We start from the raw sequence: 25,604 nt of genomic DNA, 5'->3' as shown, positions 1-25,604 counted from the left end.
AAATCAATCTTTCAAGTGCTGTCGTTGGCTTACAAAATAAGCTTCTCGCGCGTTCACATCGCCAGCGAGAATTTGCAGAACCAAGATGGCGGACCGTTGTTGACAGGTAACGAACCAAATCGGGACCAAAAAAGAGTGTCCGCGTCCGCGCCTTTGAGGTGTCCGCTCTTTTAAGGTGTTTTTGAGTGTAAAATACATCCGTCCTCACTTGAAGTGTCCGTTATGCAAAGGTGTCCGCCGAATTAAGGGTCCGCTGGATGCAGGTTTTACTGTAGTGCAAAATTGTCATTATCAAATGCATGTAAATGAAGTAATGTCCAAACTGATCTGTTTGCTGCCAAAATATACATATGATCATTTGAAAGTTGTTGAAACCTTTCAACTTATACCACAATTGACTGAATTTGATAAATTATTTTAAATATAGCTTTACTTTTATGCTTGGTAACAACAGGGACATTCGGTAACTGCACGGACCCTTTGTTTTCGCATCAACCCCATTCGAGCAAAAAACACAGACATACGTTTAAAACTATCATTTTATATGTCTTAACTATATTTGTTGCTGTTTTCAAAGCACTGTGTATTGTTTTGTGGTCTTGACTTAACAGATTGTTTTTTAAATTGCATTTTCTTCAATCATAGGTAACTGCATGGGCATCTGGTAACAGCACAGACATTTTCTAGTAAAAAAAACTGTGTTACTAGAAAACAAAGGGTTATTTTTGTTATGGAAATGAATTTTATATATCAGTAAAATGTTTTCGATAATTGGCCTGGTATGTAAAACGATTTTTTTTATATTGTTGTGCTTGTGTGAAACAGAACCAATAGCATACCATATATTATGCATAATTTCTTCCACATGAAGATAAACATACGAGTCAACAGTTAACGCTCAATCGACAAGATTTTATTGAACCAAATTGGAGTTGAGGAGAATGGTGGTGGCAGGGAGGGGAGGGGAAGGCTGTGGCAGGATAATGGGGAAACAGAACAAAAAAGTATAGGCTCTTTCTTTGGCCCATTTTGTCTAGCGTATTTAATTAACTGAGTCAGTTGTAAAAAAAACATGAAATGGAACAACTGATTCTTTAACATTAAATCAAGTGTCTTTTCACTTAGAACATAAAATAATTCACCACTCTATTTAGAAACCTTCATTGGAACATAAAATGAGTCATCACTGTCTTTGAAAATCTTCATTGCCACTGTCTTTGTAAAACCTTTATTGAAAAATATGATTCACCACTGTCTTTTCACTTGGAACATCACCACCATAATAATGTGGCACCGTATCCTTACAACAACAAGGGTGTATTTTTTGTCACTTGAAAAAAAAAGTAAAATAAATAAATAACATATTTTGACAAATTCTCTGCAGTTACTAAAATAGATCTGTACAGTTACCTGACTCGTCAGTGCAGTTACCAGGAAACTTGTAGCAGTTCCTGAGTAAAGTAAATTACTTTATTTTGAATAAGACTCTATATAATACCTATATTTATGCTGGTTGGTTTTCCATCCCTTTTGTATAATTGGCTGTCCATAATACAGAATATAGAATAAAAATGGTATGCAATCTACAAGCATTTCAGTGCAGTTACCATGATGTCTCAGTGCAGTTACTAAATAGGTCCATGCAGTTACTTCTCTGGCAGGTAACTGCACAGAAAGTAACTGCACAGACGAATTCGTTATTTTTAAATAATAATCACTCCCTGTCATCAAAAAAACAGGGCGTCCTTGACGCCATGTGAAAGTAAATCTATGGGCGATTAAAATGCAAATTATTCAAAATGGTTTTGTTAATTAGTGTAATGGAAAACCCCAGTAACTGCACATAACTGTTAAGCTAAACATCCTTCATCTTGACCTGATGAAAATCATATTTCATTGCCTAAAAGTGATCCAATGTACCCACCTGATTGCACACAGCTTTCCGCGTCTTGGAACTCTTTTGTAAAGAAAACCACATTTGAAAAGCAGGGAGCATTCCGTTTTTATTACGAGACAACAACCATGCAACACAAAAACCACCCTTGGCATCACAAATGACATTCTATCCCAATCACTATCCTACCACTGATCCTCCAGTTGTGGTCTCACACATAACCTTTTTTCAACTGGGCGATCGCAGTTAGGATACCAATCCAAATAACCGTTACAGTTATGCTGGGCCAATTATACTTTGTCAATGCAATTACAAAAGTGATGATCAGCAATTCGCTCTACTATGCCAAGGGAGGTAAGTTGAAGACACAAGAGGTATGAACAGTTCAATTCACATTTATTCATGTTTTCCACATGTTGCAATCTTTGTATTATACATATTTGGCATATGAATGGGCACGGATAGGTAGCAGATAGACATGGTTAAAGTGAACACTATTAGCAACCCCTTCCCCCCCAGTTAGCTGGCCCCAGATTGACTGACCAGCAACAGGTCTTTCTGACCATCCTAGCACTACCTCAGCTAGCATGTGGGTGATGTAAACAAACCCAGTGCTTTCTTTAGGCATACATGCTGCTGCTTTTGTAAGTGCGCTGCTCCCAGCTTCTCACAGAGGAATTCTAGGCTTTCAGGCTATCTGGAGGTGACAGGACCCCGAACCGCACCACATCCCGTGGCTTGTTAGGGCTCACACTGGGGTCCTGCAGTACAGCTACGAAAAGCTCTAAAAAGGTTTCATTTTCACTAGAAATTACATGTTTTAAAACTTTAACAAACTGAAATAGACAGACATGTAAAGTGTTCCCCTTTTCCATGCCTATCTTCCGCCATTCGTGCCGAGCAGACAACATACACACACGCGCGCACGCAAAAAACATGATGATACGCTAAAGGACGACAAATTATACATTTCTACAACACGTGTTAAAGCAATTAAGTAAATATTACCACCAAGACAAGACAAAGGGGATGGTGGGTGGGCTTTTTCATTCAAACTATGCATATTTATCCAAATGAGTGTTAAACTAAGTACGCGACTATTACACATTACTACATGACAAAGGGGATGGAGGGTGGGCTTTTTCCTTGTAGCAAATTCGTTTAGCGTTGTTCTCTGTGTAGACTCAGGATCCGAAGAGGCTAAAGCTAGACTCTTCCCACGTGACACTGAGTCTGCATACAACTGAACCGTTTAGGGATAAGTGTGTTCTTTAGCCTCCATCGAATGTTAGGCTAAAAGATGGTTGTAGCTCGTCATAAAATCATTTATGGCAGAAGCCGAAATGTATTTATTACGAGACAACAACCATGCAACACAAAAACCACCCTTGGCATCACAAATGACATTCTATCCCAATCACTATCCTACCACTGATCCTCCAGTTGTGGTCTCACACATAACCTTTTTTCAACTGGGCGATCGCAGTTAGGATACCAATCCAAATAACCGTTACAGTTATGCTGGGCCAATTATACTTTGTCAATGCAATTACAAAAGTGATGATCAGCAATTCGCTCTACTATGCCAAGGGAGGTAAGTTGAAGACACAAGAGGTATGAACAGTTCAATTCACATTTATTCATGTTTTCCACATGTTGCAATCTTTGTATTATACATATTTGGCATATGAATGGGCACGGATAGGTAGCAGATAGACATGGTTAAAGTGAACACTATTAGCAACCCCTTCCCCCCCAGTTAGCTGGCCCCAGATTGACTGACCAGCAACAGGTCTTTCTGACCATCCTAGCACTACCTCAGCTAGCATGTGGGTGATGTAAACCAACCCAGTGCTTTCTTTAGGCATACATGCTGCTGCTTTTGTAAGTGCGCTGCTCCCAGCTCCTCACAGAGGAATTCTAGGCTTTCAGGCTATCTGGAGGTGACAGGACCCCGAACCGCACCACATCCCGTGGCTTGTTAGGGCTCACACTGGGGTCCTGCAGTACAGCTACGAAAAGCTCTAAAAAGGTTTCATTTTCACTAGAAATTACATGTTTTAAAACTTTAACAAACTGAAATAGACAGACTTGTAAAGTGTTCCCCTTTTCCATGCCTATCTTCCGCCACCTAACAGCTATTCTATAGATGTTTTTCGCCAATCCGTACCCATTCCAGCCCCCTTTTAGCCTAAAATCATAGCTGTTAATTGCAGTTCAAAGTCAGCTTTGAACTGGTCCAGCCCCTTGGTGCTCAAATGCACCCCATCTTCGGCAAGGTAGCTGTGGTCAAAATTTGGGTGGTAAACAATCCGTCCCTTTTCTTTCTCTTGCATAATGCGACCTCTCGCCTTTCGGTTTAATTTTTTTTTTTTTTTTTTTTTTTTTTTTTTGCGGGAATTTTCTCCCCCGTTGGAAAAGCTTTCATGTCTCCACGAATTTCGCGGGAGCATGTCCGACCAGACAACGGTCGCCTTCGGGCAAAAGCCCTAACAAAGCATACCAGTTCATCGAGTTCCTCACGCCAGTGCTTCTGGTCAACCCGGCACACGTCGTTCCCTCCGACATGGAGTACCACATAGCTCGGTGAGGGGGCGTCCTCCAGTGCTTCAATCAGCTTGGCCCGAGCCCGAGCCCGGGGAAACCCAAGGCCGGACTTCCCAGCCCACACCACCGGCAGCGGTAGCTGAAGCCCAGTGCCTTTTGTACTGCAGAACTGCTGCAGCCTGACCACCAGACTTGATCCCAGGATAAGGACTCCTGGAACTACGATAGAGAAGGTGGATTAGGACTAAAACATGAACTCATTTCTATACATGTACCTTTTGTCGTCACTACTTGGAGGGGACAACCTTCCAAAGCAGTAACTCTGAAATATTAAAGAAAAACACAAAGTAAAAACAAACGCTGCAGCGGTGTGAACCAGCCTCATACAAAACACACAAAATCTTTTGGCGGTGAAAACCTGGCCACTATTCTATTTACACAAGACCCATACTATCACTCCAAGTCGGGCCTGACATACTTTGTCACTGCCTGTGATCCCCACCTTCCCAAAGCCATAATGTCTCTCATGGGCGTGCCATTGACCGCAGCTGTGGTTGCTGCCCCAATACGAAATGAGTGGGAAGTGAACCTGTTTACTTTCCAACCCAGAACGCTAGCCCCTTTCTTTAGAACCGCCTGAAATTGGTATCGGGTCAGTGATGACCCATCAAAGTGCTTCCACAGCGGGCCCGGTCCACATGGTCTAACCCTAAGGTAAGCCTCCATCGCTCTCACTGGGCAAACTTGGGGATGCCTCTCGACTCTACGCATCACAACCTTTTCGCCCTTGTTTGCTTGGTCTGTTTTCGACCCCGCAATATGGACGGTCAGGTCTTCTCCTAGTACCACATCAGCATAACTGATCCCAGTTCGCCCTCCCTTTACTGCGTTCCCTTGGCCCACTATTTCACTGACCCGAACGAAACCAAAAACGCTGCAGCAGGCAAAGCAAAAGGCTGCTGTAAACAGTGCCTGTTCAAAAATATTAGCACACACCCCCGGGAGGACACCAATTAAATCCTTGAGTCTCTGAAAAGTGATAGGTTTCCTTTGATCCTGTCGTCTATCCAGCTTAGCCATGCCCTGCAATAACTTCTTCAACAGGAAATGCTCTGTGGGGTCATCCCATCCATTCAGCTTGTGTTTTGCACCAATCCCAGCCAAATAGGTGCGAGCCGTTGTATGGGCCCTTCCCGTTAGTGAGAGATGGGCAGCAAAATGAATAACATGCTGTGACGGTACAGGCCACTCATGCCCCTATGCGTGCCATTCATAGCTGCTGTGGTGGCTGCCCCGATGCGGAATGAGTGGGAGGTGAATCTGTTCACCTCCCAGCCCAGTGCCTTCGCCCCACTTTTCAGCATGGCCTGGAACTGGTAGCGGCTTAGAGGCGCGCCATCAAAATGCTTGAAGAGCAGCCCTGACCCGCTGGGTCTGACTTGTAGATAAGCCTGCATGGCCAATACTGGGCAGGCTTCCGGATGCCTCTCTGCGACGCTCTACTTTGTCTGCGGCAATGGGCAATAGGGGCTCCTAAATTGCAAAAAGTTTATAGCATACTGTCCAACATTGCGTGAGCTTGCTCCTCGAAGCACCACCCCCACGAAATTCATCCAAGTAGTGGATTACATCACAGGAGAAGTTAGCTTGTTTCATGCACCACTCTAGAAAGGTACTAAATTTCTCAAAAAGGGGGGGGCACGAGCTAGAACATCCAAATGGCAGTGCCTTGTCAACAAAGAACATGCCCTCGACCAACATGCCCATCAATCCAAAATCTAAAGGGTGTAAAGGAATGAGTCTGAATGCAGACTTGATATCCATTCATACATGTTACTGCATCAAAAGTTGTGTATTGTACGGCGCATAGCTTAGCTGATATACCTCCGTTAACCGAACTATCCTCATGAGGTTATGAAAGATCAAATATCAGTCTGTGTTCTCCTGGTGTAAACTTCCACCAAGCCCACAGGGGAGACAATCAAGTCTTTCATGCTTTCTTTCTCCCTGATATGGTATCCTAAAGCCCTGGCTAAAATCCTTCCCTAAGAACCTGAGCATCAGCTTGATTGGGGTACTGTTCTAATGTATGAACTAACTTCACCAGGCAGATGGGCGAGGTGGCTAAGCCATCTAAGCCCTGGCTTGGAGGGGTGTCAACCGCCTCGCAGCTACTTTTGTCCGTTACCCAAGTGAAAGGGCTGTCCAGAGCCTGATTCCCCCTTTTTAGCGCTTTGCCCCTGCTGACTTGCTACAACCAGCTCTAAAATGTTCTATTACGCCCACATAATGCCTCATATAAACTTCGCATCGACACTTTGGGATAACTGCGGTGATGTTCATTTAAAAAGACTCAATTCCCTGCATCGCCGAGCTGCAAAACTTATTCTGCATGGTTTGAATAGGTCCACGGATGATAAACTAAAGCTCTTGAATTTCCTCCCCTTGAAAGATCAGTTGACGTTAAACGAGACTGTGTTCATGTATAAAATTCTAAATGACGACTGTCCTAAATATTTGCAATCACATTTCAAACATGCCTAAAGGGGTATGGGTCCCAAAAATTCGTCCCTCCTATACCTCGCATAGACCTCTACAAATCGAGCTTAGCCTTCTCGGGAGCGTTTCTCTGGAACTCCTTCCCCCAACAGATAAGAAATGCAACTTCAGTGAAAATGTTTAAGAGACAGTCACGTTCACACATCATTCGTGAATGAAATGTCTTGTTCGATTGTTATTTTGTTAAACATTTTGCACTAGTGTTGACGGATGTGTAGCTGATCGGAGCAACTTTATTCCCAATGAAAGGTATAACTATGTCAATGTAATTTTGTGTTCTCCTTATGTAATTCCTTAAATGCACATTGTGTTGCATTCCATACAATGTATTTCTGTATTTTATATGATTGAATTCATATTTGTAATGTGCGTCTGTCTTTATATAAATAAATAAATCCCTGCGCCTTGAATATGTGTGCAATATAAATTGCATAAAATAAAAATTAAAAAATTAAAATAAATCCCTGCGCTTAGAACTGTACCCACGGAATATGCGCGATATAAGCCTCATATTGATTGATTAATATGTGTTGTATAAAGGACAGGTTGGAAGAATAGGCTTTGCCTAAAACCTTTATCCTTTTGTAATAAAGTTCTGAGCCTGCGTCTAACGCCCTAATCCTTGCTTCAAAATCTTGTCTAGCCTGATTGGCCGCCACCTCTAGGGATTTTAACCTGTTAACGAAGCCCGCATCAGTACCTTGCTGTTGTTGAGGTTCTTGTCTGCTGGCGTGCTCCGCCTCTTCAAACCAGGCCCCCTGGCTGTCACTGTCACTGCTGGGCACGTGGGAAGACGCAGCTGCGGTCCCTGTCCGGCGCTGTATTTTGTTCTCAGCCTCCCTCGGCCTAGGCAGCTCCTCCTGTGGCCTTGTCGGTCTCTTCCCCTGGGTTGCTCTAGGAGGTCGGCCTCCCGAACATGTTGTTACCTGATCAACTAAGTAACTGTTAAACAATTAGTATATTATTATTAACATTGTTATCAGTTGTTGCCCTGCATACTCGGCTTGCTTGTTATTCTTGCTGTTGGGTGAACTTCTAATTTTTGTTAGTGCTACTGCTACGCCACTAGTATTGCTAACATTTGCTAGCACTCCAAAGCTAGTGATTCAACACCAAATAAACAAAGGGAAGTAATCGCTCTTTATGCATGCATACGCATGTGTTATGGGGTAAGCGAGAGTAACGGAACCTTATCCTGGCACCTGAGAGAATCACAAGCATTGAAATGAACAAGCTACTTTCATCCTCAATGAATATTCGATGGAATTGATTACTTCCGAATTTCTCGTTCGAACTTGGGCAGGTAAGCTTGTTAGCTTTGGGGTGAAACTCGCCACTCTAAAAGCAACCCGATTCCACTGCTTGTCCAAAGTAGGTCGCATGACTCATCACGCGCGTGCACAGTGTAAAACCCATGCTGCTGGAAGCTTACTTCTATTTTTAGCTCGTTACGACATTCACTGATTCAGGAGGAATAAGTTCGAAAACGTTGCCCGACGGCAGCACTGTCCCCAACTAAAGGTAGCAGATTAAAGAGTTCCTCTAGTGTAGCGATAGGCGATATCCTCCAGCGCAAATTCACTTCCAGCGCTGTGGCTGTTAATTGTTAGTGCCAGCCCCCGTTCTGCCATCCCGGGAACAAAGGAAACCGGTCTTCTGTCGACCCACGCTTCCGATCGACTAAGTTAAAGTCATTAATCTACTGACAAAATTCACGATTCTTTCACCTAATAAACTTAAGACTACTAAAGATAAAAGAGAGTAAAATTGAAACCCTGATCGTCGCTTGCGGATGCTTGGTCGTCTTTTTCCTTTTTCCTTGTACATGTAGCAAATTCGTTTAGCGTTGTTCTCTGTGTAGACTCAGGATCCGAAGAGGCTAAAGCTAGACTCTTCCCACGTGACACTGAGTCTGCATACAACTGAACCGTTTAGGGATAAGTGTGTTCTTTAGCCTCCATCGAATGTTAGGCTAAAAGATGGTTGTAGCTCGTCATAAAATCATTTATGGCAGAAGCCGAAATGTATTTATTGTGTATTTTGGTTCCTGGTAACTGCAAGGACCAAAACCTCTTGGACATGCAATTTTTACTTTTCAAAAATTGGGAGAACAAAACTACTGATTGTATCGATATTTTGTTTTTGTTATCTTGAGATAATGACGGGATGAACATAAACCAACAAACAAAATGATAAAAAAAAATTGTCTGTGCGTTTTACAGAGGTGTGAAATTTTGCTAATGTCGAAGGGACATGCATTTTGACCCCCCCTTACACATGATAACTTACTATAATGTATTACACATGATAACTTACGATGTATGTATTGTAAAGCGCTAAGAGTAGACATTTTTCTAGAATAGCGCTATAAAAGTTTGCATTATTATTATTATTATAATTAACAGAAAAATACAATAAAACGGGCAAATGAGTATACTTTAAGGTCCGGAGGACATTGAACTTAAGCACTTCCAATTTTCAGATAAGTAGGATGAAAATTTTTGAATTTATAAAATTTTAAAGTCAAAAGACAGGTTTTTTATGCATTTTTTGAAAAAGTCCCATAAATGGTCGATCTAAAACGCGTTAAATAGGGCTTCTGAGGAGCAGGCACGCCCCAGTAAGCTTTTCCATATCTATACCAGTCCCCCATCTTAAAATGGTGAGCTGAGTTGTGTTGCCACAGGAGGGCATTGGCATACTTTTATCGGTATAAATGGTCAATCTAAAACATCTAAACATGTTAAATACTCCAATTTTGTATGTCCAAATTATAGACATTTTTCAGCTTCAGGGGGCTTGGCTTTTCAAGAGTGGGCATGCCCCAGTAAGCTTTTTAATTTCTATCCCAGTCCCATGAGTCAAATGGTGAGCGTTGTTTGCCACAGGAGACTGAAGAGGACTTGAGCGGCATGCTGCCGGCCCCAGAGCTGGAGCCGGGCGTGCTGCCGACCGAGATCCGCAAGCTAGTGGAGAGCCGACGTCAGGTCAAGCAGCTCATGAAATCCCCGGACGTCTCGCATGAACAGCTCATGCAGGTGAGAAACTCTTTTGTACAGTGGAATCACTATTTTAAGACCTGAAAACCTGAGAAAAATCAGGTCTTATAAAGGAGGGAGTCTTAAACTGGAGACAAATTTACAGAGGTTATTTAACAGAAAGTCTGAGAAAACAGGGTTGTAAAATGGAGGAAGTCTTGAAGTGGGGGTAACTTTGCAGAGGTTATGAACAGAAAGCCTGAGAAAACTGGGTTGTAAAATGGAGGAAGTCTTGAAGTGGGGGTAACTTTGCAGAGGTTATTTAACAGAAAGCCTGAGAAAACTGGGTTGTAAAATGGAGGAAGTCTTGAAGTGGGGGTAACTTTGCAGAGGTTATGAACAGAAAGTCTGAGAAAACTGGGTTGTAAAATGGAGGAAGTCTTGAAGTGGGGGTAACTTTGCAGAGGGTATGAACAGAAAGCCTGAGAAAACAGGGTCTTAGAAATAAAAATGGAGTGAGTCTTACATTAGTGGGTCTTGAAAGGGGGGGGGGGGGGGGGGCGTCCATTGTATTTGGTAGTCCCTGGAAATGTTTAGCAAGACTGATATGGGAGAGAAAATCAGGTTTTGAATAAGAGAAGGAGACTTACAATCAGTGTCGACTTACAGATCTGAGAAAGCAGGGTGCCAAGAAGGGGAAGTTTCAAATCTACGGGTATTACCAAAGGGTTCCAATTAGCACGTACAACCCCCCGAAAACAGAGTATGGCTTCCTTCATGGCAGGGTAAAGAAATTTAAGCCAAACTACTCTTAACAAAAAGCGACTGATAACAGTATGTACAAGTGACTGATAACAGTATGGACAAGTGACTAATAACAGTATGGACAAGTGACTGATAACAGTATGTACAAGTGACTGATAACAGTATGGACAAGTGTCGTGGCTTCAATTTCACCCATTGAAAACAAGATGGGCAAAGCCCTAAAGACTCGCACAAGGAGTGGACAACACACAGAGGTGACACGAAGCTTGTCACAGATCGAGGTCCAAGGGAAAATCCAGATTTTCCGATGCTGCAGCCTCTGTAACACACGGTCACCCTACTGCGTGTAACGGAGGCAATCAACAATTGTATGGTGTGTCCTTGTTACCATGAATGTATGATGTTTCCTGGACCTACAGCATTTTAAAAATGTGTGTGTGTTTGTTAGCGTTACTAAAGTCGTTTGAAAGATTAAAATCAAATTGCTGTTGTTTGTTTGTTTCAGTACGACATTCGTCAGAAAGCCCTGAAGCTGACAGCCAACAGCATGTATGGGTGTCTGGGTTTCACTTTCTCACGATTCTTTGCGAAGCCTCTGGCCGCCCTCGTCACTGGCAAAGGACGTGAGGTAAGACTGAATGCTGGGTGTGTGTTTGTGTGTACTGCTAGTTCCTGGATATTTGCCATGCATGTGTGCATAGGAGAGAAAGAGACTGAGTGTGTTGTAGAAGAAAATTGTCATCTGTTGCCGTTTGTGATAATCAACTGTTCCTATTTCTTTCGAATACATCACCTCAATTTAACTATAAGGAGTTACCCTACTTATGAGTATCAGACTGAGTCCTTTTTTTCTCTATTGGCAGATCCTGATGAAGACAAAGCAGCTTGTTGAGGGGGTGAGTAATGCTACATATTCACTAATTAATATTCACTAATTAATATTCACTAATTAATATTCACTAATGAAGCAGGAGCCACTTGCAGTGTGTGCAGTATTTTGTAACATGAATCTACATCTACAGCTTCATTGCTTTCTGAGCAAAGGTGATTTTTGAATGTGAATTTTGTAATTGTTACTGGATTCAATCAAATGAATTCATCAGGTCATTCTCTCTCTGGACAAGCTAATGATTTTGGGTATGTGTCCAATGGAGACAATGCTCTTATGCCACGTAAAAGCCGAAAATATCTTAAACATTTGTACTTGTGCAGATGGGGCTGGAAGTTATTTACGGCGACACAGATTCCATCATGGTCAACACTAACAGTACGGACATGGACCAGGTCTTCAAGCTGGGAAATCGGGTAATGGTCCAACCCCCTCTACCCCCATCCGCATTCACCCATCATCCCCACCTCTTAATAGCATACAGCAATATATATAAAAAAAAATAGCCTCATCTAGGGTTTGTCGTCACATTAATTGCTAAGTTCTTAGTGTTCGCTCTACTTTCAGAATGTGATGTCACTTCCACGGGACTTTTTGGGGAGATAGACCAGCTTGCATCGATCTACAATTTTCTTGTTGTTTTTTCCTGGTCTTATTAAATGCACAAGAGTTTTATTATTTCTGCACAGCAACACAATTTGGAAGGGGAAAAATATTGTTCAGGTTTATAAGTCAACTGAGTTCAGGCTAGTCGCGCATGCTATTGGCTCAGTATGTGCTTAAAGAGATACGAAATTGAACCCCCCCCCCCCCCCCCCCCCTTCAATTTTGTTAAAGTCAAAAGCAAAGCAAAGTTTGAGAAGACGTGATGAATGGTATCAGTAAAAAGTTCTCTGAATTCTTATGTATGTCTACGGAGGAAATGACAAAAGGGCATGAGAGAATAAGGTTCGTCTCAGCGACTTGCAATTGGTCATATCAATGGAGGAAAATTACTGGTAAGGTCTTCGCCAGGCTGTGCATGTATCAGTATTGTATCTCATAAGGCCAACAAAAAAAATAGGTCTGTTTACGGTAACATAGGCCAAAAAAATAGGGTCGGTAGGTCGGGATTTTTTATTTTTATTTTTTTTTTTCCCCAAAAAAACCCATATTTTTACGTTATTTTGCCAAAAAAAACAGATTTTTTTTTTATTTTATTTTTCCAAATGCCAAAAAAAAGTCTAGGGTCGCGCGAAAAAACTAGGGTCGGTCGGGTTACCGTAAACAGACTTTTTTTTTTTTGTGGCCTTAATGTAATTTTGACATGGAACTACTCATCTCACTGCCAAATAAGAGACGCATGCGTATAGCTTATTTACTTGTGTTGCTTTGTTTCTACAGGTAAAAGCTGAAGTCAACAAACTGTACCGGCTTCTGGAGATTGACATGGATGGCGTGTTCAAGTCTATGCTGCTGCTGAAAAAGAAGAAGTATGCAGCCCTGAACGTGACCAAGAACCCAGACGGCTCCTACTCTACCTCCCAGGAACTGAAAGGCCTTGACATTGTCAGGCGTGACTGGTGCGACCTAGCCAAGGAGGCTGGAAAGTGAGTTAAAATTGTTATGGTGAATAGACAATGTTCGGAAATGACTGTTGGGTTGGTATGGGTTGTGAAAGAGTTTCTTCTCTTGAAAACATTAAGCCAAGCTTTCCCGCTTGCCATAAAAAGGCTAATCACGAGCGAGCGGTGTGTCTCCACATGTAATCAGGGACCACGTGTTGAGACACGCCTCTCCTCCGAAAGCGGCGTATGGCTGCCTAAATGGCGGGGTAAAAACGGTCATACACGTAAAATTCCACTCGTGCAAACCACGAGTGCACGTGGGAGTTTCAGCCCACGAACGCAGAAGAAGAAGAAGAAGAGACACGCCTCTTGCAAGTGTTTGGCCTATGAGGTCACATGGGAAAGCTTGCCTCAATTTTTCCGAAGAGAAACAACTCTTACGCAGTCCATACAAACCTAAAAGAGTTATCTCCGGAAATTGTCTATTGTGTATGCCGTGTCGCAGATGAGTAGAGATGAAAGTCCACGTCACCTCATCTTGCAATAATCTGTACTTTGTGTGTGTGTTTGGTGTGTATATATATATATGTGTGTGTTGTGTATGTATGTGTGTGTGGTGTATATGTGTGTCAGTGTGGTATGTATCTGTGAGTTGTATTCATTAGCAACTGTCCAGTCATACAAAACCTGTAAACAATACTGATTCTAATTCTTGTGTGTGTGTGTGTGTGTGTGTGTAGCTTTGTGGTGATTCAGATCCTGTCAGGAGAGGTGAGGGAGACGGTGGTGGAGAACATTCACACCAAGCTGCAGGAGGTCGGGGAGAAGGTCCGCAACAACGAGCTGCCCGTTGAGCTCTATCACATCACCAAGGTAACGCTGGCTGTACTGGTACTAACTGTAACATTAACAGCACAGAGATCTTTCTGGTATGTTATAAAAGAAGACTATTTTCTCTACTTGCACGACCAAATAATATAACTGTATCTCATCTTACCTATTCTCAGTTTGACAATGACGGCATGAGACATCGGGGCTCCAAAAACTTTTGAAAAATTGTTCTCTGTTGGCTGCTGTTATAATTAGACAACTGCTTGTTTCATATTCAATCAATCAATCAATCAATATGAGGCTTATATCGCGCGTATTCTGTGGGTACAGTTCTAAGTGCAGGGATTTTTTTAATTTTTTAATTTTTTATTGACATTGACATAGCTATTCTCAGAGCTTTATCACAATACCATGGTAAAGGCTGTCCTTAATTTAAGTTGACTTCCTGAAGTCTTTTTACTGAAAATTCAGTGCAAAAGCTTCATGCAGCGAGCTTCGGGAAGTAGACTTCGCAAAGTCGAGTTTGCCAATTAATATCAGGCCTGCAAGATTTATTTTGTTTTGGCTGTTTCAACTTAGGCCTAAAAAAAAAATAGGTGTGGTTACGGTAACCCGACCTACCCTATTTTTAGGGGCCGACCCTATAACTTTTTATTACATTTGTCCAAAAAAACACAAAAAACCCAAGAAAACGAGTGCAGAAAACGCAATGAAAGTGAAAGCGCCCGAGTCGCACACTTATTTTCCTGTCAAGTAGGTTTAATTTGTACACATTAGAAAAAAAAGTTAAAAAAAAAAAAAAAGTGATTGCCTACCTTCCTACCCTATTTTTTGGGGCTATGTTACCGTAACCACACCTAATTTTTTTGTTGGCCTTAGTAAACATTACTGTAACAGTGAAACTGACCTGGAACAAGAGACCTAGCATTGTTTCAAAGACTGTACTCTGTGAGTGTGTCTTCACCTTTTCTACTTCTGTAATAGTAAGTCTTGACATAGGCTACTACCTCTACCTGTCCTAAGGTAGGCCAGTTGGATTCTAAGAGGATGTAAAACTCAACTAGTCAGGCAGTCAGTCAGTCAGTCAGTCTTTCATCAGCTCAGCAGCTGACGTGCATTACAATATTGTTCTTTTGATCGTTTACAGGCAGTTTAATTACGTTAAAAAGAAAAGTGTCATTGTAATGTACCCATTTTGATAGACAATAAAATGTGTTTGTTATTGTCAAGCAGACTCTTTACTGTGGTCACTTGTGTGCAGCAACTGACGAAGAACCCTGAGGATTACCCGGACAAGAAGAACCAGTCGCACGTACAGGTGGCGCTTAGACTCAACTCTAAGGGCGGCAAGAAGATCCGCGCTGGTGACGCCGTGTCTTACGTCATCTGTCAGGTCAGCTTTGGCTCCCTCACAACATAGCATCAATATAGACCTTATCAATCATCAAAAAAGTATTAAGCCAAGAACAAATTTCAATGTTTTAGATTCCCCGACCAACACTATTTTTTCCATCCTGAAGAGGAGAGGGCACGCTTGTAGAACGTGCTGCCGAGTCTGTTCATCCTCGCCATTAATCATGTGGGTGCGAGGGTGTGTGTGTGTAGTATGGATGTGGGCGGACGTGCCTGTCTTGATTACATTGGGTGTTCTTACTTCGTATGTTGTATTGTTTTTGTGTTTAGGGTTGTTGTCATATGTTGTTTGGTTGTTTTAAGAGCAGATGAACCACACTTTTCCATCCATTGTTTAATTGTATACCCAGGATGGATCCAACCTGTCAGCCACACAACGAGCGTACCATCCAGACGAGCTGGCAAAGAGTGATACTTTGAAACTGGGTGAGTTCCACTCAATCTTTTCTTTCTGACTGACAGATACATGCTTTCTGGCTTCTTTCTTCTTCTTCTTTTTCACTCATGCTTTCTGGCTTATAACCATTGTCTGTTGTAAAGAAGGCTTCATTGCTTTATGATTGACAAACCAGGCATAATGAGATTCTTTCTCGTGTTAAAGGAACTCTTTCTTTTTACCCTCAAGTGGTATGAAAAATTAGGCACATTTTTATTCATTATGAAACAGTTAACAGCACCATGGTCATGTATGAATCACGTTCTGTTTTGTGTTCAGCTAGGGCTGAGAAGGTTGATGGAAATCTTCAACGTGTGTTCTAATTTTGAAACTTTTACACCCTGTTTTGGGCCATTTTCCATAGAGATCTCTGTTCCATTGTGTCTACTTTTCAACCAGAGAAAATCAATAAAAAATCTTCAACATTTGTTCTAATTTCAAAACTTTTAGTTTTAGTCCTTTTTTTTCCCCTCCTTGTTGACAATTTTTGTTTCTGATCTCTGTTTGTTCCAGTGTGTCTTCTTTTTCAGCCAGGGATGTGAAAATCAATGGAAATCTTAAACATTCCTTCTTCTTCTTCTTGTTCAGCGTTTGACAATCGTCTGTTCTAGTTTGAAATCCTTTTTGACGATTTTCCATTTTGATCTGTTGGGGTGTGTGCAGACACGCACTACTACCTGGCCAATCAGATCCACCCCGTGGTGTCGCGACTCTGTGACCCCATCGAAGGGACTGATGCAGCTCACTTAGCAGAGTGTCTGGGTAAGACCGTACTTTGTATTTTTTTCATTTTCATTGAGGCTTTTAAGGCCTTGCTTTCTCAGATTTTCGTTTCATTACTTCTGTAAACTTACCTCCACTTCCCTCTCATTGGAGACCTGATTTTCTCAGGTATTTGGATATCTTATAAACGGGGGAAACAACTGCAAGAAGAAACACAGTTACCATTTGATGGAGATCTGTCCATTAGTTTTCCGCAAATTGATCTACATACACATACACAAAAGCCAAAATCTATTTAGAATCATCAGACTTTGCCATCATCTCAGCAGAATTGTTGCCTTTCTTTCAATTAGATTGCTGAAACTTATATATATCTATTTTGGCAAATTTGCAGACAAAAACAAATCCTAGCAAAGTCCCTGTTGAAATCCGTTTTCAGGACTGGTTGATTATTATTGCTTATCGTCTCTTCTCCGTTTTCAGGATTAGACCCCTCTGGCTACAGACACAGCCAGCAGCATGCTGGGAATGCGGACGAGGAAGACGCGTTGCTGGCAGCACAGATGACGGAGGAGGAACGGTTTCGGGACTGCACTCGCTTTAAGTTTGTCTGCCCCGTGGAGTCGTGTGGCAGGGAGAACATCGTGGATAGTGTGTTTTCCTATGTCGCCCCGGATCAAGCTTCCGAGAAGGTGTGTACCAGTGTGAGAGAGAGAGTGTATGTGTGTGTGGCAGGGAGAACATTGTGGATAGTGTGTTCTCCTATGTTGCCCCGGATCAAGCTTCCGAGAAGGTGTGAGAGAGAGAGTGTGTGTGTGTGTGTTAGCTTGTGTTAGTTTGTGTGTGTGAGGTTGAGTCTGTGAGTGAGACTGAGTCGGGGGGGGGGGGGGGGGGGGTAAACAGTGTTCATGTTAGCCAGACATTTATAGTACAGTGGAATACCCTTCATAACGCCTCAACAAATCTTAGAAAATTATGCCCCCGAACCCCCCTAGCAGGGCTAGGCGCTTTGCGTCGTCAACTTTACTATTACTTACACATTTTCAGCCTTTTTTACTTTTTTCAATTCCCATGCCTGATCACCCTTTTAAGACATTGCTTTCTCAAATTTTTGGTTCATAACCTCTGTAATTTACCTCCATTTTAAGAATCCTTTCCTTTTCACAACCTTATTTTCTCACATTTTTGATAGTCTGAAGGGGGGGGGGGGGGTACTGCAGTACAGTGGAATCCCTTTTAACACTTCAAGCACTCAGGTCTTTAAAAGGAAGGAGTCTGAAAATGGGGGAAAATTAAGAGAGGTTACGATCAGAAAATCAGAGCAAACAGGATCTTACATTCAAGGGAGGGAGTCTTAAATTGGAGGGTTGTAAAAAGATATCACAGTGCGCTAAGAGATTCAATCAATCAATCAATCAATGAGTCTTATATCGCGCATATTCCGTGGGTACAGTTCTAGGCGCTCTGCAGTGATGCCGTGTGAGATGAAATTTTATACGGCCAGTAGATTGCAGCCATTTCGGCGCATATTTACCTTTCACGGCCTATTATTCCAAGTCACACGGGTATAGGTAGACAATTATTAACTGTGCCTAAGCAATTTTGCCAGGAAAGACCCTTTTGTCAATCGTGGGATCTTTAACGTGCACACCCAATGTAGTGTACACGGGGGGAGGTTCGGACACCGAAGAGAGTCTGCACACAAAGTTGACTGTGAAATAAATTTCCGCCGAACCTGGGATCGAACTCACGCTGACAGCGGCCAACTGAATACAAATCCAGCGCGCTACCAACTGAGCTATATCCCCGCCCCAGAGCAAATCGAGAAAAGGAATTATTGAAGGAAGCGCAGACTGTGATACAGTGGAAACCCCCCAATTTAAGACTCCCTCCTTTTTTGGCTCACGTAAGTGTAGCCTATGCGATCGTAACTTTGTCTGTCTGTGCGTGCGTGCGTGCGTATGTGCGTGCGTGCGTGTGTATGTCTGTGGTAGAAACTTTAACATTTCGTCATTTGAAGACGTCACATTATGGCGTAAGAGGGTTAGACGTCACGCGAAGGAATGTCTCGGTCATTGTTATTTTGAGCGGGCCGAGACTAGTTGGCAGTCGTGTATAAGTAGGCTACATGCAGACAGACAGATTTAGATCTAGTGTCTCGTTTTCTTGCACAAGGTCACCTATGCTTACTGTGTGTGTGTGTGTGTGTGTGTGTGTGTGTGTGTGTGTGTATGTGTGACGGAGTGATTGAGTTTGTGTAACTGTTTGTCGATTTCTTATGTGAGCCTTGAAGGCTTCGCCTCTTGTTAAGACCTGGTTTTCTCAGACTTTCTGTTTATAACCTCTGTTAAATGACCCCCATTTTAAGACTCCCTCCTTTTTAAGACCTTGTTTTCTTAGACTTTCTGTTTATAACCCCTGTTAAATGACCCCTAATTTAAGACTCCCTCCTTTTTAAGACCTTGTTTTCTTAGACTTTCTGTTTATAAACCCTGTTAAATGACCCCCATTTTAAGACTCCCTCCTTTTTAAGACCTTGTTTTCTTAGACTTTCTGTTTATAAACCCTGTTAAATGACCCCCATTTTAAGACTCCCTCCTTTTTAAGACCTTGTTTTCTTAGACTTTCTGTTTATAAACCCTGTTAAATGACCCCCATTTTAAGACTCCCTCCTTTTTAAGACTCTATTTTCTCAGAGTTTAGGTCTTAAAAGGGGGGTTCCACTGAAATATTAAGTTAATTGATGTATTGACTGTTTCAGGCGGCGACCAACTACACGTTGGCACAGTGTCAGCGCAGTGGGTGTGGGGGCAGACCGTACTATCACCTGGCCTACCTGCACAATAGGCTAGTTCAGGACATCAGGAGTCACATTGCCAAGTATTACGCTGTGAGTTATTTTCTCTTTTGAATCTGAACGATACAAGTCTGAAAAAGCTGTATTTACACAGGAGTCCAGGAGTCACATTGCCAAGTATTACGCTGTGAGTTATTTTCTCTTTTGAATCTGAACGATACAAGTCTGAAAAAGCTGTATTTACACAGGAGTCCAGGAGCCATTTTGCCAAGTATTACGCTGTGAGTTATTTTCACTTCTGTAGGCGTGACAACTGTGGAACTAAAAGACCTGCATTCTACAAGCATGCACCTCCACCCCAATCCACAAGGGTGCTAATTTTCCAATTTATGCCTGATTTTCGATTTGGGAAATTGTTTGAGAATTGATTTCCAGTTCTTCTTCTTCAGCTTCAGCGTTCAACGGATTTCCAGTTCGACTCTCAGGCATACAGACCTAGGAACCCACATGATTTCGCCGTATTTTGTACGCTTGATTGTCTAAAATACGATCAGTACGGTCGGTGGAAAAAAAAATACGACGAGACAAATTCTAAAGATTGTTTTTCTTCTGTTTCTTTTAATGCTGGGTTTGGATATAATGTAGCCCTAGCACTCCTAAATCAAGTCCCAACGCCTTCTCTCTCCCCATTACTGCTCCGTTCCCTTCGGTACCAAGTGAGCTAACGACAGCTTGTTTAAAATATTATGAGCTGCAATTTGTCTTCATCAGCTCACTGGGTTTGTCTTTTCTTGGCAACTGGCTCTTCTTCTTGTCAATCACACGAAACTGTCTCTAAAAGCGAAAGCACCAAATACAGGCATCACCAGAACATCTCTGCTGCCAAAGGTTACAGTGAGTGAAAATAAAAACACTTAATATTTTTGTCTACATTTTTCTTTCTCTCTTCAGGGGTGGTTGAAATGTGAGGACTCTGCATGTGGCTCCAGAACACGAAAGTTGCCCTTGACCTTTCAGAGAGGTCATCCCATCTGCACCATCTGCCAGCATGGTATCTTGCACCGAGAGGTAAGAGATACAAACATGAGATGCTACATTCATTTACAATGTTATGTACTTTTCAAAGCCCCAACTGAAGGGTTTGTGTGTGTGTGTGTGTGTGTGTGAGTGTGTGTATGAATGTTTGTAAGTAAGTGTAAGTGTGTGTGTGTGTGTGCGTAAAATCAGCATTCAAAGAAGGTATGAACCACAGCTTTAATCACTTTCAGTAAAAAATACTGCAGCACTTCTTCTTTTTCAATATAATTTTTTCCACGTTTCATCATATTCATCTCTCTGTTATAATTATTTTCTGCTTTCAAACTACTCAAATTTCTTGACATCTGAGTCATTGTAGACGGGTTACATTGTACCCACTGCAACCAGCAATGTCCCTGCTCAAGAGATGGGCAATACAGTGGAACCCCCCTTTTAAGACCTTAGTTTTTGGATTTCCTATTCATATCCTCTGTAAATTTACCCCCATTTTAATCAATCAATATGAGGCTTATATCGCGCGTATTCCGTGGGTACAGTTCTAAGCGCAGGGATTTATTTTTTTTACATTTTTTTTTATGCAATTTATATCGCGCACATATTCAAGGCGCAGGGATTTATTTATGCCGTGTGAGATGGAATTTTTTTTACACAATACATCACGCATTCACATCGGCCAGCAGATCGCAGCCATTTCAGCGCATATCCTACTTTTCACGGCCTATTATTCCAAGTCACACGGGTATTTTGGTGGACATTTTTATCTATGCCTATACAATTTTGCCAGGAAAGACCCTTTTGTCAATCGTGGGATCTTTAACGTGCACACCCCAATGTAGTGTACAACGAAGGGACCTCGGTTTTTCGTCTCATCCGAAAGACTAGCACTTGAACCCACCACCTAGGTTAGGAAAGGGGGGAGAAAATTGCTAACGCCCTGACCCAGGGTCGAACTCGCAACCTCTCGCTTCCGAGCGCAATTGCGTTACCACTCAGCCACACAGTGTGTTACCACTCGGCCACGCAGTGCGTTACCACTCAGCCACCCAGTGCGTTACCACTCAGCCACCCAGTGCGTTACCACTCAGCCACCCAGTGCGTTACCACTCTGCCACCCAGTGCGTTACCACTCAGCCACCCAGTGCGTTACCACTCAGCTACCCAGTCCATCGGCCACCACTCAGCCACCCAGTGCATTACCACTCAGCCACCCAGTGCGTTACCACTCAGCCACCCAGTGTGTTACCATTCAGCCACCCAGTGCGTTACCACTCAGCCACCCAGTCCATCGGCCACCACTCTGCCACCCAGTGCGTTACCACTCAGCCACCCAGTCCATCGGCCACCACTCGGCCACCCAGTCCATCGGCCACCCAGTCCATCGGCCACCACTCGGCCACCCAGTCCATCGGCCACCACTAGGCCACCCAGTCCATCGGCCACCACTCGGCCACCCAGTCCATCGGCCACCACTCGGCCACCCAGTCCAATTTTAAGATTCCTTCCTTTTTAAGAACTGTTTTTCTCAGATTTTTAGAGGTCGTAAAAGGTTTATCCAGTTATGTTACCTAGCAAGCTGGATAACGTTTCAAGTACATGTAGGCAGGTTTCACAATCTTCAATCACAGACTTCCTTTTTTTTCAACAAAATCAATCTTGACAGAGATCTTTGAAATAGTGTTTTTATTTAAGCCTTACATCCTCCTGGATGGAATCAAGACAAAAACTTGTATGGAGACGCATTCTTGTCGACATAATGTGATAGCTTGTTACAGTACTCTATCAAACAAAGGGATAGACGTAAACAGAATTGGGTAACGATTTATTCAAAGAATATTGTCCAGAGGCTTTAATAAATTAAGCAATAACAATGCAAGCAAAATATCATTTCCGAGCTCAGTGAAAAAAGCAGCAAATAAGGACTAATTATGGGAATTCCGTTCTTCTGAACTGCTATTTCGCTGTGATGCACGTCATGAGCATACCTTCAAAAGTAACAATGTTAATTGCACTCCATTTCTCACTTTTAAAAAAAAAGTAGAATCATTGACCAATAGAAAAAAAGAGTTTGGAATTTTTTTTGCATATTCTTGGGGAATAAATACCTGAAAATGTAACCCTACCCTCTAAATGGTGACATCATGACAGCGAAAAAAAATATACAGAACAAGTCATGTGAAGCGATAATAAAACATTAAGTTGGTTTGAAACTAAAAGATCAACATTGGAATCAGGGACGAGTCATTGACAATGCTAGTGAGATTTGGCTAGCCGAAACCAGAAGACCGAGACGGGTTGCCTCCGCGAAGCATATGAACAAAACGGGCGATTTTTCTCATTTGAGCAGATTTTCACACTAAGCATGACATATCTGTTTATACATTGGGATCCAGGAAATCCAAAGGATACAATGCAATAACTTTTGAATCTGTAATAAAAAGTGTTATTGTTATTTGCAATTTTTAGAATGTTATGTACCAAATTTTATAATACATTTCATAACTTGACGAAATGTAAAACAAGTCGCGTAAAGCGATATAAAAACATGTAGTCAATCTATAGGCATCAAATTGAAGGATAAACTAAAAAAAACCCAGTCCGATCGGCGAGACTAAATTCAGATAGTCTCGGCTAACCATACCCGAAAACCGTCACGGATCACACTCATCTCCGCGAAGCATACTCAACCTGTTTTCTTTAATTCTGAACGCGTTTTTAAAGTAAACATAACATATGTATATATATATTTTAAATCAGGAGAAGATAAGAAGTACAATGCAGTAGTGTTTGGATCTGTAATGAAATATTCGTTTTTGATGACAATGTTAATGAGCGAACTAATTCACTTATTTTCAAGCTACCTGGCTCAAATGCAATATCAAAGTCCCGACTTAATCAAAGATTACTTAACAGGTCCGCCTCAACTATCACAAAAACGGAAATGACGTCATCAAAGACTGTGGCAGAGTACCTTAACGCAGTCCTAGTATATCCACTACTGACTGAACTGTGGCATAGTACCTGGACGCAGTCCGAGTATATCCACTACAGACTGAACTGTGGCATAGTACATGGACGCTGTCCCAGTATATCCACTACAGACTGAACCTTAATGTCTTGCATTTTCTACAACAACTACTCTGCACACATAAGAAAACCCAACCCCTCTCGCACGCACACATGCAAGTACGCACGCATCAACACTCACGCATCAACACTCACACACACACACACACACACACACACACACACACACACACACACAAGCTAACACAAACGAACACGTGCGCACAACGCTCGCGCGCACGCTTACACACACACACACACACACACACACACACACACACGCACGCACGCACACACACACACACACACACATACACACACACATACACACACACACACACAAACGAACACGTGCGCGCAACGCTCAGCCGCACGCACGCACACACACACACACAGCTAGATAATACATCATCTGATATGTTTCCTTGTTCATATGCTTTTTTCAAGTCATAAACGTAAACAATGAATGGTTTTACTGGGATTTTGTGCAGCGTTTTGTATTATCTGCGTTGTTGTCGGATTTAAATACTCTCTCAAAAACTGGGTATCTAATCACGACCGATAAGATTTTCCCCTTTTCGATTAAAAAGTACAATGAGATTTAGTCAGAACCATAACATTATTCTTCCAAAAACACTTATTAACATCCATGTAAAAGAAACACAACTCTGTTCATCAAATTATCTCACCCTTTGCAAGAAACGTATGGCGAAGGCACATTTCGCGCCGCGGTGCAGATGACGCAATTAACTCTCGTGACGAAACGATTGGTTCGTGACGTCGCGTCATCAACCGTTCATGAATGGCCCTTGTATGAATGGCATTCTTTCTGTTGGGATGACGTGTGAACCTCATCATTAGTGACTTGGAAAATCGGTCGGATTTAGGTATCCCCGAAGTCGGTCGGAATTGGATACACTTACCCTACACTCTTCCACACTGACAGGCGTACGCACGCACATATGCAACAATAACAATGACAAAAATCAAACTTTTAAAAGCACTTGAAAGTTAATAAACAAAGCAACTATTGATTCCCTACGATTATATGATCGTGACTGGCTCTCTTTCCAAGTTGGAACGTTTTCAATCTGCTGTCTGACGTCATCAAAGTGTTGAAAAACGTACGGCGATGTCTATAAAACTCTCACTTGACCACAACATTCACAATGCAGTGCATTCAAGGATTGAAAAAAAACACTGGCGTTGATCAGACACAGTCACTGAATGTTGTTATTTTACAAATGAATCTGCTTAACATTTGGTAAGAAATGACCGTCAATAGTGCCGGGCGGTCGTGAGAATTCAAGGTTTTCAGAGACAGACAGTAAATAACGTGCTCTGAAATAAACACATGCCGAAAAATTCTTTAGTCAGCCAGTTGATCATCTGCCTGACAACGGATAGGAAGTGTAAAATTGGTTGCATCATGACAATTTGCTGTGTATGGCGGTTATAGCAGACGATTTGTCTGCAGGGCGGTCGTGAGAAAAAATGAGACAGACACCTTGCCCGAGTTACTAGACAGTAAATAACGTGCTCTGAAATAAACACATGCCGAAAAATTCTTTAGTCAGCCAGTTAATTATCTGCCTGACAACGGATAGGAAGTGTAAAATTGGTTGCATCATGACAATTTGCTGTGTATGGCGGTTATAGCAGACGATTTGTCTGCAGGGCGGTCGTGAGAAAAAATGAGACAGACACCTTGCCCGAGTGACAAAATGACCAAGCGCAAGTAGAATAAGCCGTAGTTAGCCTTTCAAAACCCTTTCATGTCGTGATTTGATGGAAATTGCTACTTATTAAAAGCATGTTACGTCCAAACCTTTTAACAGCCATTCCAACTGAACAGATTTGTAATTAACGTTTTTGAGACAGACACATTTAGAAAAAAGACCGTTTACTTCACATGCGATTGTATCGACTAAACATAAACACATTCATTGTTTTTTTTAACTAAGTGTGTTCATCTATCTCTGTTCTTTGGTTTCTAATGTACTTTTCACTGGATTTCTTTGTGTGTTTTTGTACTGGTGCCTTTGTCTATTGCAATGTGGCTAAAAAGGGAAATCGTGTCTGTCTCATTTCTCACGACCGACCTACCTTTTTCGCTGGTGGGGA

The 25,604-nt window shown here is 42.2% G+C and overlaps 2 protein-coding genes and 1 long non-coding RNA gene across 3 annotated transcripts in view; 1 reads left to right on the top strand and 2 right to left on the bottom strand.

Annotated features, from left to right (window-relative positions):
• LOC138946007 (DNA polymerase alpha catalytic subunit-like) overlaps window positions 1–25,604 on the top strand; it is a 63,983-nt gene that overhangs the window by 35,384 nt on the left and 2,995 nt on the right. The window contains exons 22-33 of the mRNA XM_070317551.1: window positions 9,889–10,038; window positions 11,249–11,371; window positions 11,607–11,639; window positions 11,956–12,048; window positions 13,016–13,221; window positions 13,920–14,052; window positions 15,272–15,403; window positions 15,774–15,849; window positions 16,523–16,621; window positions 17,066–17,274; window positions 19,344–19,472; window positions 20,331–20,447. Coding sequence (XP_070173652.1) covers window positions 9,889–10,038; window positions 11,249–11,371; window positions 11,607–11,639; window positions 11,956–12,048; window positions 13,016–13,221; window positions 13,920–14,052; window positions 15,272–15,403; window positions 15,774–15,849; window positions 16,523–16,621; window positions 17,066–17,274; window positions 19,344–19,472; window positions 20,331–20,447 — 1,500 coding nt within the window. The remainder of the gene's footprint in view (window positions 1–9,888; window positions 10,039–11,248; window positions 11,372–11,606; window positions 11,640–11,955; window positions 12,049–13,015; window positions 13,222–13,919; window positions 14,053–15,271; window positions 15,404–15,773; window positions 15,850–16,522; window positions 16,622–17,065; window positions 17,275–19,343; window positions 19,473–20,330; window positions 20,448–25,604) is intronic.
• On the bottom strand, window positions 2,274–8,797 carry LOC138946011 (uncharacterized). Its single transcript, XR_011449162.1, has 2 exons — window positions 7,701–8,797; window positions 2,274–4,660 (listed from the first exon to the last, which is right to left on the bottom strand). It is a non-coding gene; the product is annotated as an uncharacterized lncRNA (long non-coding RNA).
• Window positions 4,722–5,898, bottom strand: LOC138946131 (uncharacterized). Its single transcript, XM_070317636.1, has 2 exons — window positions 5,770–5,898; window positions 4,722–5,698 (listed from the first exon to the last, which is right to left on the bottom strand). Exons 1-2 carry the CDS (start codon window positions 5,896–5,898, stop codon window positions 4,895–4,897), a joined length of 933 nt encoding a protein of 310 aa, XP_070173737.1. The 3' UTR covers window positions 4,722–4,894.

Source organism: Littorina saxatilis, linkage group LG13 (genome assembly GCF_037325665.1).
Source record: "Littorina saxatilis isolate snail1 linkage group LG13, US_GU_Lsax_2.0, whole genome shotgun sequence".
NCBI lineage: Eukaryota > Metazoa > Mollusca > Gastropoda > Littorinimorpha > Littorinidae > Littorina > Littorina saxatilis.
The sequence above is the reverse complement of the archived record's forward strand: the minus strand, read 5'-3'. Positions and strand labels throughout refer to the sequence as shown.